The following is a 27,914-nucleotide window of genomic DNA, read 5'->3' as shown; positions in this document are numbered from 1 at the left end:
GCTGGGCCCGTGAGCCATGGCCGCTGAGCCTGCGCATCCGGAGCCTGTGCTCCGCAACGGGAGAGTCCCACGTACCGCAAAAAATAAATAAATAATAAATAATAAAATAATAAAAATTCACCAGGACACCACTGACTCCAGGCCAGCTTTCTCACCTCATCCTTTTAACCTGACACGTTCACGCTGGACAAATGTTCTCTGCAACAGAACCAAAATCTAGCGTGTCACAACACCCTCCCTTCTTGAAGCAGATGTTTCAGTTTGTACTCTCAGTTCTATGATCTACTTGTCTGGCTTACTCCCCAGTGATGGCAACAATAACAACCGTAATAATAGCTAACATCTATTGGTACTTACTACGGGCCAGCTGCTGGGCTGAGCCCTGGCAGACACCTTTCACTGAGTCTTGTGCACAGCGCTGTGAGGCTGGCACTGTGTTACACTCATCTGGCCCAGGAGGAAAGAGAGGCTTTGGATCCTTGCCCATAGGCGGGCAGGGCCAGCATCAGAACCCAAACCAACTCAGCCACGTCACCCGTCTGTCACAGCCACACTGGGTCACTTGCCCTGCTACCCTCCTGTGGACCTTCTACCCATGGTCATGTCTGTGCATGTCCAGTACTAGTCGCTGTGTTTCTATTTTCATCCATGTAGCAGTGGTATGAGGGGAGTTCGTTGATTATGCTTTGTGGCACCTTAAGAATTCCCTAACAGCCCCCAGTTTTCATCCTGGACTCAGGGTGTGGGCTGGCCCCCCTTGTCCCGCCCTAGAGCTCTGAATGCCAACTGGCCTCAGTGCCCACCATGAGATTCCCTTGCTGCTACGCTCTTCCTTCTGGATTGAGGCTCCCAGGGGCCACAACTGTCCACATCACTTCTCTGAACCTGGCCTTGAGAACAGTCACTGGAGGTCCACTGCAGTAGGCACCAGGCTGACTCAGTAATTACCCCCAGCACTACCCTAAACCAGCAAAAGCTCTATTTGATGGATAGTAGACTTGGGAACAGAGAGCTAGTATGGGGCCAGGCCAGGGTTTCAGCCAGGTGTGTATGAGAGCAAGGGCTGGCATTTTTTCCACAACACCAGAGGTCCTGAGTATAAGGCAGGGGACAGGCCTCTGGATGGCCAGGGGAGCCAATTCCCACAGCCATCTCCCGGCCCCTGGCCCACAGAGCAGCAGGACTTGCCCTGGTGACCCTCTGGAGGGGCCCTGCAACTCATTCTCCCGTCCCAACCCCTGGCAAGCAGGACCCTGCTATGGGTTGAGCTATAGCCCACTCCTGTGCTGGGGAGGGCCCGCCCAAGGCATGAAATCCCCATGGCCACAAAGGTCTCATCCCTCCAAAGGCAGCCTCCACGCAGTGAAAAGCAAGCTGTTTAACTTGCTTTTCAGCTCACTAGGGAACCATAATCCATTCCTCCTGGGTCGTTGTGGACATCCTGCTTTGATTGCACCCTTTTTATTTTTAGTTTTAAGTTTTCTGACCTCCATGGTTTCAGTTGAGAAATCTGTCGTCACCTGAATTGATCTTCCCTTATAAGAAATATATTGTTTATTTCTGGCTGCTTTCAAGATTTTTAATTTTTTCTTTAGTTTTTAAAAGTTTAATTATTATATATCTTGCTATGGATCTGAATGTCTTTGGTTTTCCAAGTTGTGTGTTTATTTTGGTTTTCCAAGTTGTGTGTTTATTTTTCAGGGTTTCAAGGACATATTCTGGCATTATTCTCAGAGAATGACCTTTTCTCCTCAAAATCAGCCAGTGAATTTATTTGGTTTTTATTTCCCTGGAGTACAACCCACAAGCCTTATCCAGAAGCTTCTAATTTTCTCCACTCATGCTTAAAAAAATCCTCTACTGCAATAAAAAGTGTAGCTGGAATACTTTTATGAGTGTAATTAGAAATGATGTCCTTGTCACAGGAGGTGCCATCCTCTGGCATACCTGCAGGGACTCAGCATGGCTTCCCAGCTGTGCCATCGGAGCTGGAGCCATCAGAGACAGGGGCTGTGGGCCGCACGTCGTTATAGTAAAAGAAATTAAAGTTCTTATCACCAGAGCCTTCTAACCATGGGACAGACACCATGGTGGGCACAAATCATCCTTTCTCTAATCCTTTAGCAAACTTCTAAGCCCAGTGTCATGAATTGCCATTTTTCAGATGAGGAAAATGATGCTCAGAGATGTTCAGCAACTGGCCAGTAGCCACATAGCTGTTAAGTGGCAGAGCCAGTGTAAATGTGCCAGTAAATTTTTAAAAATTATTTTATGGCAGTATTGCTTACCTGTAGTAAAGTGCACTAATCTTAAGTGTCACAGTGAATGTTTACATATGTGCACACACATAAGGCCACCACTTAAGTCAATGTATAGAACATTCTAATCACTCCAGGAGGCTTGCTGGGTCCCCTCCCATTCAGTAACCCCTTTTACTCCCAAGGGCCATCACTATTCTGGTTTCTCTCATCATAAATCAGTTTGACCATTTCAGAACTCTACATCAATGGAATCATACAGTATGTGCCATCTGTATCTGTCTACTTTGGCTCAGCATCCATGGTGTTCATCCATAGTGTTGCGTGTATTGATAGTTTCTTCTTTTTCATTCTATTTGATAACACAGTGACATGACATAGCCTACCTACTGAATGGTGTATTATTTCCCCAAAAGTTAGAGATATAAGCTAAATTGATTAGAAGCAATGAAAAAAATTTAGTGCTTTATGATTGTACCTGAAAGGCACAGCTGACAAAGTTATTCACCTTATTTGGAATTCATTACACTTCTTGAGTTTACAAGGCCGTTCCTAGATGTCTCTTGAAGAATCTCATTTTAGAGGTTAAACAAATCATCTGAAGGACACACAGTCCCAGAAAATGCAGATGTCTTCGTGTGGTTTAATTTGAATGAGGCCTTGGAAGCTACTTGACTGGGGAGTTGGGGGTCCCTGGGTCAATTATTTAGAAAAAAATGAAATACTCTTTTCTTAATTATCTCATATCTTCACTTCTACTAGTGTAGACTATAAGCCTTTTCAGTTCTTTCTTTACCAACAAATTCATAAATACTCCCCTGACAGGGCTCCTTTGAATTGCAGAGGCCATAATATTCTCTGATGCTTTTATGGTGATTCTGAGAGCAATTCACACCTCAGGAAGGATTCCTAGGAATACTTATAACAGTACAGCTTACACAGCCCAGGCTGAAGTAGCCCATTTATATGGTAAATGCGTTGGCCCTCCCATCAGGTGATGCTGAATCAGTTTGCCTTCTTTAGGCCACTTGTTCCTGCTCTCAAATGAGAACTCAAGAAATTTAGCAGCAGTAGATTTTGGTCTTGATTTTAAGAGCTGTTTGTAGTCTTAAGAAATTAATACAGAAAAAAAAAGAGAAAGAAATGGATACAGCATCATCTTCTATAATAGTTCCTGCTAAACTTATTTGTCTTCATGCTGAATACTGCCTTTTCAAATTAAGGTTTATTTCTCTAGGACCTTTCTAAGGATTTACATCTTGTAAGGTTTTTATAAAGTGAAATGGATGTTCTTTGCTGGCTAGCCCCCTCTTATACTGGGATATCAAATCCTTCTTTTCATTTCTTAAATTGATGTTCTGTAGACCTTTTTGAGGGAACTTCAAATTTTTAACCACAAGGCTTATCCTAGGCTTGTGTACGTACTGTATGTATATCTGTGCTTTATGCATAAAAAGAGCAAGATTCCCTTTTCTCTCCAAAGGCCAAGTTTGGCCTGGTTGGGGGCGCGTATCGTCCTGTTGAGAATGCACACCCTGGAGTCTGGAGTCAAACATTTGGGTTTGGATCCTGCTCCCACCCTTACTTGGAACAGTAACATGCCTCAGTGAGTTCAGCGTCTACAACTATAACAGGGGGTGCTATCCACCTTGCAGGACCATAAAGTGGAGAGTGTTGGCATCTAATTAGCATTCTTTTCTGGAAATCTACTCTCTGCCCCCATCAGCCTAGATTCAGCCCTACCTTGCCCGAGCTTTCCAGTATGCCCATTGCTCCCCCTTCCTTTGTCCAGCCTGCCTTTGCCTCCTGTCTTCCCCTGTTGAACACCTACCTCATGAAAGCCCAACTCAGGCATCCCTTCCTCTGGGACACCCGTCCTGCTGTTGCTCTAACCACGGGGCCCCCACGGGGACTTCAGAGTCTCCAGCAGAGCACTCTTCACTCACAGCTGCTCACGCACAGACTCATCTCCAGTTACCGTGGAAGCTGCCATGAGCAGTACTGAAATCTGTTTGACTCTTTAACCTTGGCCATTAACGTAGGCCTGGGCACTTGCTAAAGGAGAGAACCAGTGCCTTTGCTTATCAGAGAAATTTCAAAAAGATCAAAATTTCTGGTTAGGCTTTAGCACTTTCACTGCCATGGCTGGAGTTCAGTTCCTGGTTGGGGCACTGAGGTCCTGCAAACTGCTAGGTGCGGCCAAAAAAAAAGAATTAAAAAAAAAAAAAAAAAGAATAAAAAAAATTTTTAAAGAATAAAAAAAAAAAAGATCAAAATTTCAGGCTTGCCCCTTCCCCATAGTAACTGTCCTGAAATTTATGCAAGGAGGCTTCAGGAAGAAAGGAGAAAAGGAACATTACAAAGAAAAGGCACACCAAGAACTCGTACCAAAAAAATTATACGATAAACATCGCAAGTGAACATGTGAACAAACAGTTCTCCAGAAAATCAGTGATGGGCAGTAAAGAATTGATTGCTTTAGCACAGGCCTCCTGTGTAGGCTGAACTCAGTAAGCATTTATGGAGGAAATAAGTGAAAAATATTTAATTTACCATTATGTGTGTTAGTGTGTATTTCCAGGAGCAAGGACACTCTCTTATATAGCTGTGTAAAGTGATCAATTTCAGGAAATTTAAAATTAATACAATACTATTCTACTATTATCCATATTCAAATGGTGTCAATTGTCCCAATGGCCTTCATAGCTATTTCCCCTCACCTCAAGAGTTGATTAAGGATTAGGCATGTCACTTGTGTATCGTTTCTTGTTAGTCTTCTTTAATCTAAACATTTCCTCAGTCTCTTTTTCTTTCATGACATCAATATTTTGAAGACTTCAAGCCAGTTATTTTGAATAATATTGCTCGGTGTGTCTTTGATGTTTCCCAAGATGAGATTTATTCCAAAATTTGGAAGGGTAGACTGTCTCTCACAGTACACAAATGAAACGTCCCACCAACATTCCTCAATTTTTTTCCCTTAAATTCTTCAATCTAGTCAAGAGATTTGTCAGCTGTACAGCTTTTTCACTGAACAGCTGTGGGTAAGATGGGATTTTTCCAAGCACACAGTAACTTTCTTTGACTTGTTGCATCATGGTGTGTAAAGAAATCTCAAGAGCTCATTAACCAAAATAAACTACATGAAATTGGCACACAGTGCTGCCAACACAAATAATTCCATTGCCATTCAGGCTCCTTTGCCACATAAATATTCCACAAAGTGTACACCTAGGAAGAATGCTCTCTGTTCAAAAAAGTGAAAACACTTCAAAGAAACCATCACATACATAATTTTTAATATAAGAATTTACCCATGCCAATACAATATACATATTATTTTAAATGTCTCATCATATTCTGTCAAGTTGAATGTATCCTAACTTACTTCCTCTGTTCTATGTTGGACATTTAGGTTATTTCTGGGTTTTACATTACAAATAATCCAGTATATCTCATTTTTGTATTGAGAATTATTTTTGTATTAAAAATATTCCATCGTCTCTTTAGGTATAGGTTTTCAAAAATGAAATTACTGGGTAAAAGGACTTGAACATGCTAATGGCTCTTGATACACATTGGTAAAAGGTTATGCCCATTTCAACTATGCCAGCAATGGATGAGAGTGCCTTTTTCAATCTACCCTTGCCAACACTGAAGAGAATGCTGAAAAAAAACATTAATTTAATGAGAAAAAAAGCTACTTGAAGCATAAATCTCTATTCCCTTGCTTTCTATTGAGGTTCAACATTTCCCCATATACTTGTTAACCTGTGGATGTCCTCATCCCATAGTGATAATTTTTTAATATCATATCTTCTTTAGGGATATTGCAAACCCATTAGGATATCTCTAAAACATACCATGGAGTTTATACTGAAAGGGCAGCATCCTAATTTATGAACCATGTGGACTGTGTGCAACACCAAGCAATAAGCGATCAGGTAGAAGTAAAGGATATTCGACTCCAAGTGAAAAGAAATGAAGGCTTAAGTTGTCTCAGAAAAACCAAAGCCAATGCCACGGGCATAATCAGGAGATATGTTTTGATTTCAGTCCCAGGGATAATTTTTCTCTCTCATTCCCTGAAAACAATCTCCCAAACTGGTCTGTGTTAAAGGTAATAGCACAAAACAACAAAAATCAGAGAGAACAATTTTTATAATGAAGCAAAGAACTAAGAAGCCAATTTGTTTCCAAGGAAAGTAGGAACGCCATTCCTGAATCAGTTCGACACCAAATGACTACTGACGTGTGCATCTAGGCTCACTGAGAACGTTCGGTTTCCTCAGAAGATCTTAAACAACCAGTTTAAGTCCTTATTTATAATGTTTGACTGAATCTATGCAATAAATGGTCAAGAAGATAAATTTTTATATAATAAAAAGATGACAAAGGGAATGATTCTGTAGTGTCCCATTAGCTATATAACTTATAAAATAAGTAATCCATCATTCATTCTATAGTAAATTCACTGATGTTTGTTAATCTCCCAAAGCTAAAAATTTTAAACTAACACTGACAACAGAAATATGTTTTAATGCAAAACATATGGAGAAAACAAACTGACAAAGCACAAACCATCTGATCATAATTAGAGCAGTGACCATTACAAGGGAATTTTCATTTAAAATTCTTAAAATGCTTTTACTATAATAAATAACCAACCAGAACCCTAGGACAGGTAGACTCTTTTTCACTGTGATGAGAAAGAGGAAAGCCGAAGTTTTGGACTACCACCATTTTTACAGTGACTTGACATTACCTGTGTCCTCCCCAAGGAAGCCTACATTCTAATCTGAGTCCCTCCTGTAGAACCACACCACAGACAGGCCTGGGTGCTTGATATAGTCACTTACTTCTGACACAATTGGTTAATATTATCACATGGATGTCTACCCTGTATTCCTAGTGCCTTAATTTTCTGTGAGCAAGAATTTTTATTATTATAATTATTCATGGCTCCATAGTATCTCAAAAAATGTATGCATATGGTAGCTACTGGATAAACAGCTAGAAATTAAACCAATGCACCAAAAATGGGATTAATTTACATAGGAAAGGAAAAGTATGTCATAGGCAGTGGGGAGTGAAACATGAGTCTAAAAAGCGGTCATCTCTGCAACTTCACAGAGCTGCTTTCCACTATTTTATTGGGATTTCACACAATACACACACAGGTATTCTTCATGTCATTTGACATATACAGTGTTTTAAAATCCAATTGCTCGCATATGAATATGCTGAAAGAATATCCCAGAGAGTAATATCCTAAAGTAAATCACTTCTAAACCAAGGTGAATTCCAGACTGCACAAGGAGCAGAGAAGCTGATGGTCAAAGTGGATGGCAGCACAAAGTGACCCGAAACACCATCCCCCAGCAAGACACCAGCTTTTGCCAGGTATTTAGTCTAAACAATCTATTGGAAACTAATTTTTTCGTTGGTTTCAAGAAACTGGGCAGGTTTTAAAAGCTGTTATTTATCTGAAATTTTCCATACTTGATTCGAGTCAAAATATTCCTTAAATGTTTCCCATGATGAATTTGGCAGTGTGTCTTGTACAATGCTGAGAGGTTACACAGCTTGTTACTACATAAATAAACTCTTCTGAGACATCCTTCAAAATGTAAAAGACTGTCAGCCCACAGGCCATACATCTGAGGCACTTTGACCTAGACATACTTCTCTATCAAACGGAGACTTAGAGAAATTTCAAGAAGCAAAACTTGCCCCATGAATCATGGACTTCTTTCCTGGACATGTTCTTATGATGGACTTGAATAATATGGAAAAACAAGAAATGAGTTCAACTTTTGCATCTTCTTTGATTTCAGACAATAATAATCCCAAGACTCCTGGCAATGTCCCCACAAGACATCATACAAGATTGAACCAGTGAAATTCCCAGCTTCTCCTCAGCAACCTCTTTCTGCTAACTTTAATTAAACAAGTTTGGGTGTGTTCTATCTGCATTAGACACACTGAATGTAGAAGACTGCTTAGTAAACCTCTCCTTTCTTAAAAAATAATGCCGATCAATCAATCACTGTCGGCCCCACCTGGTTGAAGGAAGATGGTGCCTCCAGTTAGCTGAGACCCTAAGGGTGCACTTGGCCACTCACCTCGCCTGCTGGCAGACGCAGCAGATCCACACCTTCTCGTGCTTCTGGTAGGAGCAGCAGCTCTTGCAGATGTTGAACTTACAGTCCCCACACCGGCGCTTGGTGTTGACAAGGAAGGTGAAGGGTGAGCAGCAGCGCATACAGCAGTGCTCCATGAACTTCTGGTGCTTGGAGAGGATGCTGCACTTGCTGCCTTCCTCATCCAGCTTCTGCTTCATCTCACTGGGGAGCCAGGTTGGGGAAAGGGTGAGGACAAGAGAAACAGCACATCAGGTCAGGGGGCTCCCTCCCTAAAGCACGCCACCCTGGCCCTCCCATATGGCAAGCTACCATGTAGGATCTTCCTGTAAAACACAGAAAGATCAATGGCTTAACATAATATCCAGAGAGGAACCCTAATGGTGGATTAATTTTGTGTTCTTCTATATGTCATATTTTCTATAAGAAAGCACAAAACCTTATTACTTATATTTCAGACACTAGATTTAAATACAATTTATTATAAAACTAAGCACATTAAAAAGAAACCCTTTAGCTTAATTAATGTCTTTTTAAAGGAGCAGGAGATCATTTATGTTAAACTATTAATCCTTAAACAGCCCTGCTGGGAATATGATAAATGCAATCCTGGCCCTCTTAATATCCCTGGAAACTGAAGCACCAGGGATTTTAAAAGCTTTCAAATCAATGTAGTCAATAAAGATTCTCTGGGTGATGGGCTAATCCTACACACTGGTGACTCAGAGTTGGATAAAAGTTAACCCCCTTCTTCCAAAGAGCTCGTGGATGTTCTGGGCACACAAGTGGTCATAGTAATGTAAAACACAACATTGCATGCACTTTTCTCTACACTCTGAGGAGGAAAGGAGAAACCCTAAGAGACAAGGATCTACCCAAAACACACTGAATTACCCAGGATACAACTGACCGGAAGTAACCAAGTTATTCTACCTTGGCAAATTTGAGTTGTTTTTTTCCTGTTCAAATATGCACACCCACAAAGAATAACAGAAAATAATTTTTGTTTTCTGTATCCATTTTGTGATTGTGCAGTTCACCCCAGATGAATCTATGATGTATGTGGCAAATATTTTCTTTCATTTTGAACTTGTCTTTTCAACTTTGCTTATGGTGTCTTTCATCATTTAGAAGCATTTAATTTTTCTGTAGTTAAATCGGTCAGTCTTTTCTTCTATGGCTTCTGAGTGTTACATCTTGCTTATTACTCCTCCCACCCTCTACCAACCACTAATCTACTTTCTATTTCTTTGAATTTGCCTATTCTGGACATTTAATATAAATGGAATCATACCATATGTGTTTAAGGTTCATCCATGTGACAGCATGTATCAGAATTTCATTCCTTTTTATGGCCAAGTAATAGTCCATTTACAGATGTACCATATTTTATTTATCCATTCATCGACTGATAGACATCTGGGTTCTTTCTACTTTTTTGGCTATTTTGAATAATGCTGCTATTGACATTCATGTATAAGTTTTTGTGTGGACGTATCTTTTCAATCCCAGGAGTGGAATTACTGGGACATATGGTAATGCTAAATGTTTAAACTTTTAAGAAACTACCAGAGTGTTTTCCAAATCACGGCTCCATCTTACATCGCACCAGCAACATATGAGGGTTCTGATTTTTCTGCATACTCACCAACACTTGTTATTGTCTGCCTTTTTTATTATAGCCATCCTAGGGGGTTTGAGGTGGTATCCAATTGTGCTTTTGATTTGCATTTCCCTACTAGCCATTTGTACGTAGTCTTTGGAGAAAAGTCTATTCAAATCTTTTACCCATTTTAAAATTAGAATATTTATCTTTTTCATCATTGTGTTATAAGAGTTCTTTATAATATTCTGGTTACAAGTCCCTTATCAGATATATGATTGGCAAATATTTTCTCTTTCCTATATTAAACCTTATATTTTATTAGTATTTTTAAGTGCTTTTAGTACAAAGAAGGGCTGCACTAGCTCATCCCAGCCTGCTACTAGAATGGGAAATCTACATATGGTTTTATAATCTAATTTTTCACTTAACAACAACACATCATAAACATCTTTCCATGAAAATTCAAAGAGTGTTTGCAGCTTTAGCTTTCAGGTCCCCTGAGCTGGCTTACACAGCTGCCAATATACGCACAGGGCTTACTGCTCTGCACTGCGGTGCCTGATACTCATTTGTTGCTTGAGCATTAGAAGGGGAGACTACATCAGGCCAGCTGATAATTCTACAGGGTAAAATATTGTATATGTATACTTGGCTGAACAAAATATTTACAGGGAAACAGGACAGAGGTTTTTTTTCCTTAAGACATGAAGATGTTGTTATCCAGTCCCTCAGATTTAGAATAGAAGGTGAGCTAAGTTATCAACGGCTCTGACCTCTGTAAACAATATAAGAACAGCCTCAGCAATTGACCTTCTTCTATTGATATTTCAAAGACACTGAATTAGATAGGATAAAACACCCAGGAAGGAAAGACTTTAGGGATCAAAAAAAGCTCTGTGAACTCAATGCACAAGATCACTTGAGCTTTATGAGTTTTGTTTCCTGATACACAGGACTGCAAATGCCAATGGCATTTAAAAACTCACTGATAAAACTGTACCAATTCCTCCAAAGTTTGTTCCAAGCAAATGAAGTGTTTTGGATCACAGGCTCAGTGGAGGAATAGAATGCCCTTCTTGTGAACCATCTCTCGCTTCTCAGATTCTACTGCCCTATAGTACCTCATGGGAGAGGTCACTGAAGAATTGTTTAGGATAACCTATAGTGGCTAACTGCAGAATCAACCAAGAATTATGCAAGACCAGGCACCTGCACTGAAATGTCCTGGGAAGGACCAGGCCCCCAAATGGTCAGCCATGTGGGAAAGAGTGATGGGTTTAGAGTCAGTGGCTCTGGTGTAGAGCTGAGCTCAGTCACTTCTCAAAGATCCCTCCAACCTTTCTGAGCCTCTGCCTTCTGAGAGGCAACAGTAATTCCTACTTCACAGAGTTGGCAGAGATTTTAAGTGAGCAAAGCAACAATAAGCAAATGGTACTTTTCATTTTGATTAGCAAGAAATCCAGTGGTCTCAGTACCCATAACACTTGATCACACTTGTTTCTATGTCAAGAAAGTTTTGTGATAGTATCTGGGCAAAAAGGCTCAATATGTATTTGTTGCTTGAGCACTGAGTGATAGTGGGTGTGAAGTGGCATTTCATTGTGGTTTTGACTTGCATTTCCCAAATGAGTAATGATGTTGAACATGGTTAGTCTGGTCTTTAGCAATGTCATCTAACATCTGGTTTAGCCTCTTCCCGATACATCACTCTGCAACCAACATATGAAAAGCTTATCAACATTTCATGTTTTCTGGGTCCACTGCAATGCCAGTTCTGATTCTCACCACGTGTTGAAAATGCATGCAGGCTCAGTGGGGCTAGAGTGTCATAAGTTAGCTGTGTCTGCCATAGGTGTAGCAGGGAGAGTGATGGCATATATGTCACTTGTTTGCTATCAAAGAGACAGTAATTCTAGCCCATAGCTATGATCCACCACTCCATGGTCACAGGCACTGCTGTCTAGATTGCCAATTATTCACTCAGTTCACACTCACTGAGTACCTACTATTCCAGGCGCTAGGGATAAAAAGAAAACAGGACATGGTCCCTCCTCTTCATGAAACATGTATTAAAGTGGGGATTCAAATGATTACAAACCAAATAAAATATAAAACAATTATAAGTTGTAAGGCATTCTATTACAGAAAAATCAGGGCACTTAGACTGAGAATGACATGGCAACCTACTTTAGACTGGGTGGTGACAGAAGTCTTCTTTGGGGAGGTGACATTTAAGTTGAGACTACAGGTTGAGAAGGGGCTAGCCCAATAGGAAAAAAAAATAGCATAACAGGCAGAGAGAACAGCAGAGGAAAAGAGCTTAATGTTGGGGAAAGGGGAGGGAAGACAAGACACAGGCCCTGGAAAGGAGTTTGGATCTTATCCTATGTGCAGTGGGAAGTTATTGAGGCCGGTGAGCAGGAACAGAGCAGGATCCAATTTCCGTTGTAATAGCACCTGCTGTTACATTAAGGCCAACTTCTAGGGGGCCATGTGTGGAAGCCTGCAGAGCAGTGCATTCATCTAAGTAGCTGGCTGAGGTTTGGACCAGGATAGGAGCAGAGGAGATGGAGAGGAATGGACAGGTGCATGGCACACCTGCTGAAGGATCTGACATGGGGGCAGAGGGAAAGAATGAACCAAGAACCATTCTCAGGTTTACAGCTTTTGTGGGAAGTGAAGCGGTTTATGGAGCAAGGGAAGACTACGATAGTAGAAGCATGTTTTACTGAAAACTGTGAGGCATCTAAAGGGATTTGCCATGTGGACAATTGATAGGTGTTTGTGCATCTCAAGGGGAGGGATCTGGGCCAACTGTGTAAGTTTGGGAATTATCTTCAGACACATCTCCATAAATATAGGAACGGATGAGTCACCCTAGGGAAGAGAGGGCAGCAAGGGGAAAATAAGAGAGCATAGAAACACCCCAGGGAAACCCCAAATGTTTAAACTCAGGCTGAAACTTGAAGAGGCGAAGCCAGACAAAGAGACTGAGAAAGACACCAAAGGAAGAAGATGTTTCAGAGAGAGAATGGCTGACTGTGTCTGCCGTGAAGGCAGAGAAGTGTCCACTGGATTTGGCAACAGGGAGGTCACAGGTGGCCCTGACAAAAGCAATTTCACTGTGAGGGGGGTAGGGGGAGTGAGGCAGGAGCTACTGCTATGGACTGCAGGGTGAACAGGAGGTGAGGTAGTGGATCAATCACGGAATGACTCTGCCGGTAATGTTATAAATGCTAAGAGCAAGGCTCCAGAGGCTGAACCCAATTGATAGGAATAATAATAGTCATAATAATTTAAAAGTATGTTTTGCTTTTAATCTGTTATGGGTAATATCACTCTCTCACTGTGTAATTTCAGGCAGAATCATTTTGCTGCCCCCTGATGGTGTTATCAAAATTCATTCAAGGTTAATAGAGTTCACTGTATCACAGTACAGAAAATAAACACTTAAAGATTTCCTCTGGATGGTGGAGTTAATAGACACACACCAAATACACTGTGATTACCAGCTCTGAAAGGAAGCAGACCATTTTAAACCAGAACTTTGGACGGTCCCTTTAGCCCCATAAACCAGAGCATCAGAGCATATGAGCATTGTCTGTAAGGAGTTATGGGAGCTCCATCAACCTGAATTTCTTCAGACAGCTTAATAAACAATGGATGCTGGGGAGAGGGTGAGGGGCGCTGGCTCTGCTCCTCATGGCTCAAGGGGGTGAGGGTTGGGATGGTTAAAACCTTTCTGTATATTGAAACATTTTTGCTGGTTACCATCACTATGTAAGAAGAATAATGATACTGAAAAATTTGGGGTCACTAAAGAGAGCCATAGTTTATATTTAACATGTTCAACTTCTAATCTATGAAGGAATTTACCATCACAATTCAGAAAAAAAAGGTGGTAAAATGAATGCACATTTATGTAAATCACCTCTATGGAATCCACTGAAGTTTAAGTAAAAAGAATGGAAACAGACAGTAAGCTCCATGTTTCAGAAAACGAAGGAATTCCCACAACCCGCCACTTCGAAAATAGACTATGGAAGAAGTTTAGTTATATTTGGGATCTGGAGGGAAGATGGTGAAATCAGACACACATCCATCTTGACCTTGAGCAGAGAGAGGTATCAAAATACAAATGAGGGCACCCTAGGGGCATTATAATTCTTTCCTTGAAAAGAAGAATGGCCAGGTCACCAGAGAAGCTGGGACCTTCACCCTGTGGACTCACATCAATATCACAGTGTATCAGAGTTTCATTACAAGCCCAGGCTGGCCAGGAGCATGTGAAAGAGAAAACCCAAAGGGCATCTAGCCTGCAAGAGGGGTCACACCTCCACCGTGGTAGGCTCATCAAATCAGATGGGAAATGCCTGGGTGGGACATCTCCAGCTAAAGCTGATTACCATCCCAGCTCACTTACCTTCCAGCATCGTCCCTCTCACCTGCAAACAGCTAGGTCTGCTTTCCCTCCTGGGTATTCACAAAGCAGTTATTCAATCACTACCTTCACAACTCAGGAAAGTAGGGAGGGCAATCATATTTCCCACCTCCTCAAATTAGCCATAGTGCATGAAACAGAACATACCCTCCATTTAACAGCTATGAATAACTTCACTTAAGCAGTAGCCCAAGAGGAATGGAGGTGTGGGGGCTGAGAATAAAAGAGGCTGACCGAGAATGTTCTAGATACAAAATAAATAATACAAAATAAAGCAAGCTTTTCTTTCCACCAACCTTGCCTCTTTATTGACTTTTTTAAAAAAATTATTTATTTAATTTTATTTTTGGCTGTGTTGGGTCTGTGTTGATGTGCGCGGGCTTTCTCTAGTTGCGGCGAGCAGGGGCTACTCTTCATTGTGGTGCGCAGGCTTCTCATCATGGTGGCTTCTCTTGTTGCGGAGCTCGGGCTCTAGGCGCACGGGCTTCAGTAATTGTGGCTCGTGGGCTCAGTAGTTGTGGTTTGCGGGCTCTAGTGCGCAGGCTCAGTAGTTGTGGCGCACAGGCTTAGTTGCTCCACGGCATGTGGAATCTTCCCGGACCAGGGCTTGAACCTGTGTCCCCTGCATTGGCAGGCGGATTCTTAACCACTGCGCCACCAGGGAAGCCCTTTATTGACTTCTGAGTGGTGAGCACCTAGTCCCACTTTCCGTAACAGATTTTGGCTCCCAACGTGAGGCACGCTCTCGCGGTACCTGGCTCCCCGGGGTTTTCCTGAGTAGAGCCGCCGGCCATGACGACATACCGGGACGGTTGTGATGAGCCCCCTGCTTGTGGCTAGCTAATCCTGAGAGGGGACTTAAGGGGATGTTCCAAGTAGGTGCTGAAACCATTTGTTTCGGGGATTCTCCCTGTTTCTTCCATGCTGGGCACTGACTGCCAGCATAGGCTTTTTCCTTGGTGGAACAGAAACATGCATCGGAAAGAGCTGACAAGCTCCAAGACTAAATCTACCGGTGTACACCTGGGCAAACTTCTCTTTTGAGCATGAAGTGCTATTTGGGCATTTGAGAGTTGAGGATCATTTGTGAGCACGAGGTGCTATTTGGGCATTTTGCCAGTTGGTTCCGACGTGTGTCTGACGTTGACCCTTTGTGTTGGGGAAATGTTTGTTTGGGACTCAATATCGGTTATCGTCTTGGAGGATTTGTGACAGTTCTGTCTTTCGGTGTGTGAATGTGTATTCCATTTGTGTGATTGGTATTCTCATTGCCTTTTGTAAAATGGGAGATTCAGGTTCAATTCAGTAAGAAAAATTTTAGCTATGAACCTATGACTAAGAAAAAGAAAGATGTTTTTTTTTAACACGGTGTAGCTAACAGTTTTCTTCAGAGAAAACTGGTTAAGATGAAACTCTTTTGAAACTCCAAAACTGCTTCTTTTTGCATATGCAGTTAGAGAAAGCTAGCTTGATAAAAATACTGTTTTCAGAATTCTGATCCTGAGAGAATAAAAAAATGCCTAAGAGAAAGCTTGAAGTTAACTCTTATCATGTCCTTGAAATGCAGACACAGCCCATTCTGCCTGACACTTCAGCCTTGGGTTAATTAGTAGAACTTCAAAAGATGTTTGGGTTCATCACTTATTTGCAAAGCAGAAATAGAGACACAGACATAGAGAACAAACGTATGGATACCAAGGGGGTAAGGGAGGGTGGGATGAATTGGGAGACTGGTATTGACATATGTACATTACTTTGTATAAAATAGATAACTAATGAGAACCTACTGTATGGCACAGGGAACTCTATTCAATGCTCTGTGGTGACCTAAATGGGAAAGAAATCCAAAAAAGAGGGGATATATGTATACGTATAGCTGATTCACTTTTCTGTACAATAGAAACTAACACAACATTGTAAAACAACTACAATAAAAATTAATTTAAAAAAAGATGTTTGGGTTCATTAAACATGCATCTTGTACCACACTAAAGAGAAACTGTGCTATGAGAAAAATGTATGTTTTTAGAGGTTATGGAATATGTTCTTAAGTTTGCCAATCAGAAAATGCTGATATAACAAACAGTTCAATGACTTGTTTCTTGGTGTTGTCAAGGTCTTTTAAAGGTTAAAAATTGTAATATGTAAAAATGATAAGGGAAGCATTTCAGTGTGTAAAGCAAGTAGGATATGTGTTGTTGGTGAGAGAAGGTATAAAAAATGAAAATATTTTTGCTGAGGGATAGAAGAAGGATTAATTTTGTCCTAAAGCTGGTTGTTTCTGGATGGGAAAAAAAGGAGAAAGAAAGTGATAAAAGTTTGTAAAAAAAAAAGGAATTTCGAGAAAAGAATTTCGTACATTGTTAAGATAAAGATTAGATCGAATTTAATTAGATAAATAAATTTTGTTATTAATAGTAAGCTGATGCAAGACTGAGTTTGGTTTTCTCTTTGTTAAGAGAACAAAGTTTTTCTAAACAAATTAGGATTATTTGGTATGTTAAATTATACAGAAAACATTGTCAAATAATAATGATAAACATTCTTAGGTTATATAAATTTCATTAATATAAGTGTTCTAGAGGTTATATGAAGTTTCTAAAATTTGAGTATGTTCTGGCATTATGTTTCAGTCATACTTCTAGTTATAAATTGTCTAGTGAAGTTGTCACAGAGTATAACTTAACTATTTATGATGTGTACTTGCTGGCTTTAAGACTTGCTGGCTTTAAGTCTACTGCTTGAAGCACTGTACAATGTTTGTGTGACAACTGGGTATAATTGATAAAATGTATAGGCTATAAAATGTTTCCCCATCAGCATACCTCTGTACTGGTTTGTTACATCTGATTCGTTTTCCCCCAATGTGAATAACTAGGCCAATATATAAACAAATAGTAGGCCTAGCACCAAGGGACATGAATAGACCCAGAGCTGGCAACTGAGCCACTCTGGCAATGTTGGAAAAATACATTGATTATCAATGCTCTCATGGAAAGATTTGCTATTAAAAAGGGAAAATGGTGGAAGAAATTTTCCCATATTGAGGTATGGGGAAGTCATCCTGGCTTATACATGATTAAATTAAACTTTAGGCTAACCAAAACAGCCTGTTTGTGGCCTATTAAACATATATTGTACATCTGCTTTAACCACTAAGGAAAAAAAAAACACATTCAGAGAATAATACAAGGATGCATTTTGATTATTATCCTCATTGTAATATGTCTGCTAATTTTCAAATGTTTGTCCAAGTACCATGACAAAGTAATCAAAGAGAGAGGTAATGTTTTCACAATACAAAATATTGATGCTAACCTTGTAACTCGAGATTATTTACAACTTTATGTCCATTCCCCAAATTAGGCAGGACTATGCCCCACTTCAGCAGGAAGTAGCCACAGCAGTTGTTGTCCCATTCCCTCAAAGATTTGGGGAAAATTGGAAGAGAAATGAAACTAAAACTAAGGTCCCCTGCCAAGTTTATGATTAACCTCTCTATCCAAAACTCCCTTTCTGGTTCTGTACCTCTCCCTCCTCAAGATTGAGGAATATCAAAGAAAAGGTGGGTTTGAAATGGAGCGGGACCCTATGGTCCTTACCCAACATGTTTTCCACCTGCCTTTTGTCTATGGAAAAATTTTAGCGAAAGAATAAGTTTAATCAGAGAAGTGATAAAATGCAGAAGCAAAGGAAAGCAGTCAAGCAAGACTCAATAATAACAGTTTTGTCATTAAGCAAAGTCAAGGACATTTAGTTCCTCCTCAAGGGCTATAGATAATATTCAAAGCCATATCCTTTGAGCTGTTTTATAGATACTGAAAACTCCACCAGGTGGAAGATGTTAACTACACGATGACCAGACTGTAGCCATGACATAAGCTGCCACATGAGTCTGCACCCCCCACCCCTTTGCCAGCCTCTGAAATAAAGCAGACTTTTCTTTCCACCAGCTGTGCCTTTTTATTGGCTTTTGAGCGGTAAGCAGCCAAACCCCACTTTCAGCAACAGTATGTATATATTTTAATATTTTGAAGCCAGCAGTAGGTTAACCTGAGCTGACCAGAGTCACTGACCAGTGTGGGGGGCAGATTCACAAGGAAGCTGCTGCTGCTGTTTACACTGGACAGAGGAGCATAACTAAAGTTGTAAGACAAACTGGAAATAGGGTGACCATGTATAACTACCAATCCATGTGTCTCTAGATCCCCATCATATTATGAAATACGTATGAAAAAATATATACAAAGTAAACTGGATATTAACATTGTTACAAGACCACATCTATAAGTCCTGATTTCAAATAATTTTGCTCATTAATATGGCTTCATTTCATTATTTAACTCATGGGATTTATAAGTAAATAGTTATACATTTGAATGTGAAGTAAATTTATGGAAATAAAAAAGTGCTTTTATATCTTTACATACTAGGAACTGGCCTGAGGTTTTATTTTTCAGATGGTTCCTTCACTTAGATTAAAAGTCATTGAATGAGGATGACTTGAGGCTGTAGCTTTTGAGCTTTCTCATTTTATGAATTTAATTGTTTTTTTTTTTTTTGCCTAAAAAAGCTTCTAAAGTTGGAGTGGGGATTGTTTATCTTCCATATGCCCCAGGATTTCTACTTTCCTGCTTCTGATTCTGTCAGTAAAGGTTGGTTCATGAAACCATTAAACAAAAAAGGGAAAGAACTCAGGACAGAAACTGCATCCGCCTTCAGCTGCTGCAGTGCTTTGCCTCACCTGGGTATAATCACAAGGCAGGTGTCTGGGTCCACACAGGAGGCTTGGGCAAACACGGTGGGAAGTGATACTGTCCCTGTGAGACGAGGGATAAGCTCAAAGCCCGGCTATGATCTTGGTGCTATGTTAAGGTTAGACGTGTGTTAATTTTCTTCCATACTCAGGCAGCCTAAGACACTGAACCCAGAAGGAAAACCCAATCCATGATTGATGCCTGGTCATTGCAGAGAAGGAAAGACAGAGGGAGGGGAGGGAAGATACCCATTCTTCTCTCCTTCCTCATTGACAGAACACTGAGTTTGAGCTGAGCCATTGCCTCCCAGAATCAAGACCAGGCTTCCCAGCACCCTTGCAGCTACATGCAGCCATGTGACTAAGTTCTGGCCCATGAGATAAAAGTGGAAGCGGGGGTGTGTTACATAGGGTGCTTAGAGGGAGCTCACTCTGCCAGAAGGGGCTCCCTTTTGTCTTTCTGCTTTTCCTCCCCCATCTCATTCTGTGTTCATCATGGCATGAGCTCTAACTGCTAACCCGATCTATGATTTGACCTTGGGAATCGGTGTGGATCAAAAACAAAGGCTCTTGGGTCCTCAGTGATGTGGGGGAGCTGCCATACTAGTCCTGAACCCACCCCCTGAATTTCTTCTATGTGAAAGAGAAAGAAATTCTATCCTGTTTCAGCACTGTTTATCTATTGTTATTTTGGGTTTTTCTCTTGTACACCGATAGACCTGATTCTGAGAAAGGAGAGCAGGGCAACTGTCAAGTAGAGTGAGAGCAAAGTAAGGATGGGAAGGGGAGGCTGAGTGATGGGGCAGAGAGTGGCAGGGTTCTGAGCAAGATTGAATGGAAAGGAAAGCAGGATGACACAAGCAGTCCATAACGAAGATCATTTATCCCAAAAGTGGTGGCAGGGCCAGGGGAGGGATGTCAACTTGAAGCTGCCACACTGAGCTGGTGAACCAATGCAAAGCACAGGATTGTATATAGAAACTCGCTAAACCCACCACAGAGTGGGGCTGGGTGTGAGGCTGGTCTAAAACTGACCCAGTTGTAGGGCAACTTTCTTTGCAAGGGCTTCTGATACCTCCTAGCTCACTGGCTCAGTAGGGGCTGCTTTGTCCTTCTCTTGGAACCATGGGAAGCACAGAGGCCTGTCTATCAGGAGCCCTCATTTCACAGGACTGTGAGGTCTATAACTGGTCACTGCTACTTGTCCCCTCTATGACTCCCTCCTTCTAGAATTTCTGGGGAGGCCCAGCGTTCCTCTGCCCTTTCTCCTCCCCTCCAGGCACTGGATGCCAGAGGAAGCTCTGCTGTCACCTTGGTGGCCACTTCCCAGGGCCAGCTTTCCATGAGTTCCTGGTGGCCAAATGCCTCACATCTTGGCACTGCTCTTTCTCCTTGGCCTTGCTGTCCAGCAGAATTCCCAGAAATCTCCCGGCTCTGTGCTTCAAAACAGCCAGTACTGCCCCATTCCCACTGGCCTTTCCCTGCCTGGATATATAGCTCCCCTGATTGGCTTGCCCTTGAATGGCTAGCCATCTTCCTAGGACTCTCTCTTTTGCTGTCCTTACTTCCTAGTTCCCAGGACAGCATTCCTTTTCCTACGTTCATCCTCCCTTGGATGGAAAAAGGAAAAATCATCTTTATTGAGAAAGTGCTGCATGAAGAGCACAGGTCTGGCATTGGGAAGCCTGGGAGAGAATCCTGACCTGGTATTTCGGTTCTCTGACTTCAGTTTTACTCATCTGTAATATGGGGCCAATAACGTTCACCTCACAGAATTGTTGGAAGGACTAGAAATACACACTCATAGCACCTGTACGTCATGGGCATGTGATAAATCACTAGTTTTTTTTTTTTAAACATTGTAATGATATTCGTAGCATCAGTATGACCATTTAATAGGACCATTGAGAAATGGTTTTTCTAGGACATGGCATATCCAGTGATTTAAGGGATTTCTGACCCCAGGAGACAGCCCTGTCCATCCAGAAGACCTCTGTCCCCTTGAAGCCCATCTCAGATTGCTTCTCAGTGGGGCTGCTCAGGAAGTCCCAAGCCATTGCTCCTCTGTGGTGACCCTGCCTAGGACAGACCCTCAGCAGCAGCAGGGTCTGGCCAGCTCCACATTGCAGCTATGCAGCTCTGAGCTCCCTGTCCGCTTGACATAGCTCTCGACACTGCTGGAAACTTCACTCCAGCAAGGAACCCCTGTGCTGCTACTTCTTCCCCCTCCCTGCCCTTCCATTGGCCTTGGCTTTCCCAACAAGGAGTCCTGCCATCCCACCCCCAGCCCTGGGGCAAGGGCAGGCAGGAAGCGCTTCAAGCAAGGAGAGAGAAAACGCTCAGGAAGCAGACTGACTCAGTGGAGTCTCTGCCGGAAATATCCTCCCACGTCTGCATCCCTAAGGTGGCCTGGTCCTGTCTGGACACAAGGAAATGAGAAGACAAGAGGCAAAACTGACCACAGAGAACCCGAAATTCTGTACACTTCTCATTCCTTTAATAATAACACACTTGGAATAAGTATGTTTTCTGGCTTTGGAACTGTCAGGCCTCCTGAGGTTGAATATCCACATGGAGAGCTGTGATGCCAGGTGTCCCGCAGGGTCCTGCTGTAAGTACCAACATCACTGAAGAGCTCTCTCCCCAGCTCTGCCTTCCAGCACACACTCCTCTGTGTCTGAGACACCTCTTGATTCTGGAGTCACAGTTACAGTCCGTTGCCCCCCCACCCCCTTCCTACCACACTATCCTGTTTACCTGGAGAGAAAACTGGGGCCAAAGTGGGGACTTAAAGCCTGGCTAAGCCAGAGAACAGGGTCTGAAGTTGAATACACAAAAGACCATTTGGGAAAGAGAGACAGTACTAGGTTAATGGCCTTCAGAGGCTTCAGTTATACATTTTTATTTTAATAATATGTTAAAATGTGTGTCCTGAAGCCTACATCTAAATTCAACCATTGCTTTAAAATTTTTACCAAATAAATCTTCCCTTGTTGAAATTTCTATCTTTTGCTTTTATAAATGAATCCTACATAATTTATGTGGTCCTTTATTAAATAAACATATATGGAGATGCTACCTGGTGCCGTATAATGGTCTAAATTCAAGGTGGTTCAGACATAAAAAGGGACAGAATCATGGAGGGCAAATAACAGGGAGCGTGAGAACTCTACTTGAAGGCCCTCCAGAGGGCTAAACTGAGCAGGGAGAGCTGGAGAAGTCAAAAATGGCATCTTTGAAAACCTGTGTGATGGTTAATGTTAGAGGTCAACTTGGCTGGGTCACAGGGTACCCAGATATTTGGTCAAACATGTCTTGATCGTGGACAGATCTAGAGACTGTCATACAGAGTGAAGTAAGTCAGAAAGAGAAAAACAAATATCGTATATTAACGCGTGTATTTGGAACCTAGAAAAATGGTACAGATGAGCCGGTTTGCAGGGCAGAAGTTGAGACACAGATGTAGAGAACAGACATATGGACACCAAGGGGGGAAAACCGCAGTGGGCTGGGGATGGTGGTGTGCTGAATTGGGCGATTGGGATTGACATGTACACACTGATGTGTATAAAATTGATGACTGATAAGAACCTGCAGTACAAACAAACAAACAATACTAAACTTTCTTTGGGTTATTTGTATGGAAATATGTTAATATAAATGTTTCAGACATTAAAAAAAAACATGTCTTGATGTTGATGTCAAAGTATTTTTTAGAACATCTGAATCACTAGCCTTTGGGTAACACAGATTACCTTTGGTAATGTGGGTGGGCTTCATCCAGTTAGATTTTAAAAATTTTTTATTTTATATTGGAGTATAGTTGATTTACAATGTTGTGTTAGTTTCAGGTGTACAGCAAAGTGATTTAGTTATACGTACACATTTATCTATGATTTTTCAGATTCTTTTCCCATATAGGTTATTACATAGTATTGAGTAAAGTTCCCTGTGCTATACAGTAGGTCCTTGTTGATTATCTGTTTTATATATAGTAGTATGTATATGTTAGTCAGTTGGATTTTTAACAAAAAGACTGGCCTCCCCCAGAGGAGAGGGAATTCTGCCAGCAGACTTTGGACTTGAGCTGCAACTCTGGGTCTCCAGCCTGCCAGCCCACCCTGCAGATTTTCGATTTACCAAGCCCCTACAATTATGTGAGTCTCTTCCTTAAAATCTCTCTCTTTCTCCACACACACACACACACACACGCCCCTACTGGTCCTGTTCCTCTGGAGGACCCTGACTACTCCATCCTGTCATGGTCAAGGAGTTACATTAGGTTACCTACATACCTTACCAGCATGTGCAGAAGGTCGCCTTTCCTTATGTAGCATAGTCAACCCAGGTTCTACACTTTCTAGATCCTAAATAGAAAATATCTGGCATCCATCTACTTGTCTCCATCTTTGCCATCACCTCCCCCCCACCCCCAGCCCAACCCAGTCTCATCTCCCCTGGGACCAGGGCAATGGCATCTTTCTAAACTGAAGACACTTCTTCGTCTTCCCAGATCTCCATCTCTAAGCTACAGCAAAGGAGGAACTTTAAAAAATGAAAATCTGATTGGGTCACCCACCTGCTTAACATACGTTCACAGATTTCAGTTTTTCTCAAGATATAATAGGAGCCCACATGGCCTGTGAGCCTCCAAACACACCCCCTCCCCTGATGCTCTAACCACACCGCCTCTTCAGTTTCTTGCTATTCTTTGAAAATGCCATGTTCTTGCCTTTTCTAAGGCTTTTCCATATCATCTCTCTTCTTGAAAGCTCCTCTTGCCAGTATTCACTCAGCCCAAGTCCATTCACTCTCCGCCACTTCAACATGAAAGGCCTTCCCTCATCCTTCAGAGTAAACTAAGTCTTGCTGTGATTCTCTCTCATAGCACTTAAGTTTTCTCCTTGACAAACATTTCACAATTTCTAATTATAAATGTGTGTATGTGCATTATATTTATATTTTAGTATATTTTGTTTAATGTCTGTTTCACCGCTATAGACTCAATTACAAAGGAGATTTGCAAAGTATTACAACGATATTACACATACTGTGTTGCAAAATATAGTCAAGATACTCAGCAGATGAGCACGGCATGTATCCAACACCACTGGCATACTCAAACCTGGGCCATTAGCTGTGAGGAGCGACACTGCTATGATCCCATCACAAAATATTTCATTTTGATGCCCATGAAGTCAAATCACATTGTTTCAAATCACCTGCCTATGAAGCCTATTTTCTATGTTTTAATACTCTCGTCTGTATCACTTTGAAAACCATGATTATTCTAGCTTATTAATTTCATGCATCTGCTTTGACATTGGAGCCATGAACAAAAAGAGGGTGTATTGGCCAACGAAGCCAGAGAATGAACATAATTAATTATAGAAATAACACCTGATGGTAAAATGAGTTCTGAGACATAAACAAGTGTTATTTCATGCATTGAACAAATATTGACTTGATACTGGCTTTCTCATAGCACTGTGTCAGGTACTATGGGTCACAGAGGTGGATTAATAAGACAGGAGCCTGCAACGTACGGGAGCAGATGAACACGGAACTCCCAAAACAAGGAGGATTAGGAAGAAGCGGGATGTGGATGACCCGGCATGAGCCCAACACAGGGTGGGCCAGATTCCATGGCCTGCAGTGGAATTCTGACCCTATAGCACAGACTGCTTTCATCCTGTCCCAGCATCATGGCGGAGGGTGGAAACCCGTCCTGGACATTGCAGATTTCTTTCTGACAAGGCTTCTGCTTTGTGGCTCGAAGTTCTATCAAATATATAGTCTCTAACATTTTTCTGGTTCCTTTGACTAGTGTAAGACCCTCAGGTAAAGGTAAAAAACTATAATACTTTAAGAGTTTGGAAGAGAAGACATCAGGGTGGTACAGCAGAAAGTTTAGGAACTCAGAGCCAGACATGCCTGCACTGACATCCACTGAATTGAAACGTGTTCATGGACACCTAAGGGGTTTCAAGAAGTAGGGCTCTAGAAGACCTATATACTCTCTGAAATTGTCTGAAGTTTTTGCATAGTAAAAAAATTGTCCAAAAGGAAAGATGGCAGATGGGAATAGTAGGAATTTCATAAACATCACAGTCAGACTTGGGCTGCATCAGCTGTGCAGCACTTACCTGGCCCTGGGCAAATTATTCATGTACACACCCCTCCAAGCTTAGTTTTCAGGTCAGAAAAACAATATGAATTATACCATGTGGCCAGAGGTGTGAACTTTTCAGAAACAGAAATAGGAATACAATAATCCCAATACTAAATGAGTGCGGTCCTCACCTGGTTGGGGAGGCATCTTCATTCACATCAGGGTGTGCCAAAAGATGTGAGGAGAAAGAGTATATAGAGCTAGCCACAAAAGTATAGACTCTCCAAAAATTGTTGGAATGGAGAAAAGTGTACTAAGGGAAGCCAGACCATTGCCTTCTCTTTACTCTACCATGCTTTATCCACAGCGATCATTGTAAGTCAATGCATTAAATTTCCAATGCCTTAAGCAGACCAATTTCTTAACTCTGGTCTCCAACTCTAAAGTTGTTCTGTATCAGCGAACTCCTGAGCCAAGAGATTCAACCCACATACAAGCAGGTCTTCAGTGTGCCCATCATCTCTGGGGATCCCCCCAAAAGTTCTCACTCATAAGCCTATTTTCTTTCTCTGCTCCCACTGTCACCTGGAGATGTCCTCTCTCTGTAAAGTTCTTGAAGATGCCTCACAGGCTGCCACTCAGAGAGAGGTCACCAATTCCCACACAGAGCAAGACAAACATGCTGGTACAGGTTGCTGCCTTATTTCACCGTAATGGGTTGTTCTCAACTGTTACCTTCAACATTGTTTCTTTCTCACCTTCTCTGCCTTGTTCCAGTTTGTCATCCTCTTCCTGATTATACTCTTCCTGCACATTCTTTAGCTTCCACATGCCATTTACTTGCCTGAAGTAACTAAGTATCAGTTAAGATTCATGTCAGTAAGCCACTTGGATGACTTACGTGGATTAATTGGAAAACTGAGGTGACATTTTATCAGCTAGTAAATGCTAGAGTTTAGTTTCATGGTGCTATTGAAAGAAATTACCTATCAACATACATACGCATGTAGATTTAGATATTTCTTTTAATAGTTTATGGCTATTGATTGACTTTAATATATGGCCTGGAGTGGCTTTAATCCCCCTCTATCCTTCTGCTCACCTGGTCTCAGCTCTGCCTGTTGCCAAGCATATTCTTATGTCCCTGAGGCAGAAGGGTGGGGCTTCTGTTGTGTTTGCTTGTGGGTCTTTATAGTGGTAGGATAATAATGGAGTCGTTTCAAAATCATTTCCTTAAAATGAAGTTTAAAATGGGGCAGAGGGGACTGCTCTACACCATAAGTCAACCACCCTTGCACTCTCATGCCTCAAGTTCTCAACTAGTCCTTTTGTCAACATTGATCAAATGCCTTTAATGAACTTTGCCTCATGCATAAGAATAAGGTACCACTTGTACCCTTGAGGAGGGACTGACACACTAGCCACAAACTGCAGTACCTCCTAGAGGATGTAGTACTGAGCCCCCAGCAGTCTGTTCTCTGTGAGCTCTGAAGACCTGGCATCATCTTGCATGGGGCTTCCGAAGGCAAAAACCTAGTATTCTCCCTGACTCTTCTCTTCCTCTGATCCATGATGTCCAATCAGTCACCATGGCCTATTGTATCTACCCTGAAATACCTCTTGAATCTGCTCGTTTCTCTCCATTGCCACTGCTACCAGGCTAGTCCAAGCCACCATGTCTTATTGCAGTCACCTCCTTTCTGGTCTATCCCAGTTCTGCTGCCTGTCCAGTCACAGGGAGAGCCAGGATGATCTTTCAGAAATGCCGATATGATAAGTCACTCCCAGGCTTAAAACCTTGTGATGTCTGGCCTTCTCACTCCTCTAATCCCAGCACCTGGCCCAGAGCCTGACACACAAAGGTGCTCAGCAGTGTTTGTTGAATGACTGACTGAAGGAATTTGGTTGTAGTTATTATGTGGTTATTCTCTGACTCTGAAAGTGTAAGAACTCAGTGGTTCCTACCATTTCTTTATGAGACAAAACCCAATGAGAACAGCAAAATAACCCCCACTCTGCATGGATAATATCACTGGTAGCTGCACTCTCCAGTGGGAGAAACTTGAGTGAGAAGAATATCTCTCCATATGGGCTTATGCCAAGTTATTTATTTATTTATTTATGGAACTGTCTCCAAAAGTTTCCATGTCCTTTACCATTTAAGAAAGCATGTCTGAAGGCCTCTGCCCATCACTTTCTCATTGTGAGCCTACAGTCAACCACTTTGACAATTTTTGCCAAAAGTGTATATCAACGTTATTACTATTAACTTAAAATTTTTCTTTTAATCATCTCACCTACAAAATCTTAAATATCATCATTTTGACTAATTCTAAGCATTTACATCCATGAAATATTGGACTAGGTATGTTTGTTAAATTTTCTTCTAATACACATTAAAACAAAAACATAACTATTAATGTAAAAAATGTTTAGTCCTGCACCACCTACATTCATCTGGTCTACCAGCCATGGTCCACATGCTACACTTTGGGAAATGCTCCTACAAGAAATTTATGAAAAATATGACTGAATTGCAGAACCTTCTAATGTTTCCCAGGTACTCAGATCCAGGGTAGGAGAAAGGAGGACATAACC

General features: G+C 41.6%; 2 protein-coding genes across 2 annotated transcripts in view; one reads left to right on the top strand and one right to left on the bottom strand.

The window, feature by feature from the left end:
• LOC308623932 (uncharacterized protein) overlaps positions 1–27,914 on the top strand; it is a 438,061-nt gene that overhangs the window by 223,092 nt on the left and 187,055 nt on the right. The gene's annotated exons all lie outside the window — the stretch shown is intronic.
• The window catches only part of MYRIP (myosin VIIA and Rab interacting protein), a 182,543-nt gene that overhangs the window by 106,816 nt on the left and 47,813 nt on the right, over positions 1–27,914 (bottom strand). Inside the window, exon 2 of the mRNA XM_081246728.1 lies at positions 8,384–8,605. Within this exon, the coding sequence (XP_081102854.1) occupies positions 8,384–8,605 (222 nt within the window). The remainder of the gene's footprint in view (positions 1–8,383; positions 8,606–27,914) is intronic.

Source organism: Mesoplodon bidens (assembly GCF_964165515.1).
Source record: "Mesoplodon bidens genome assembly, chromosome: 10".
Classification (NCBI taxonomy): domain Eukaryota; kingdom Metazoa; phylum Chordata; class Mammalia; order Artiodactyla; family Ziphiidae; genus Mesoplodon; species Mesoplodon bidens.
Note: the sequence above shows the minus strand (reverse complement) of the source record. Positions and strands in the feature narration are given on the sequence as shown.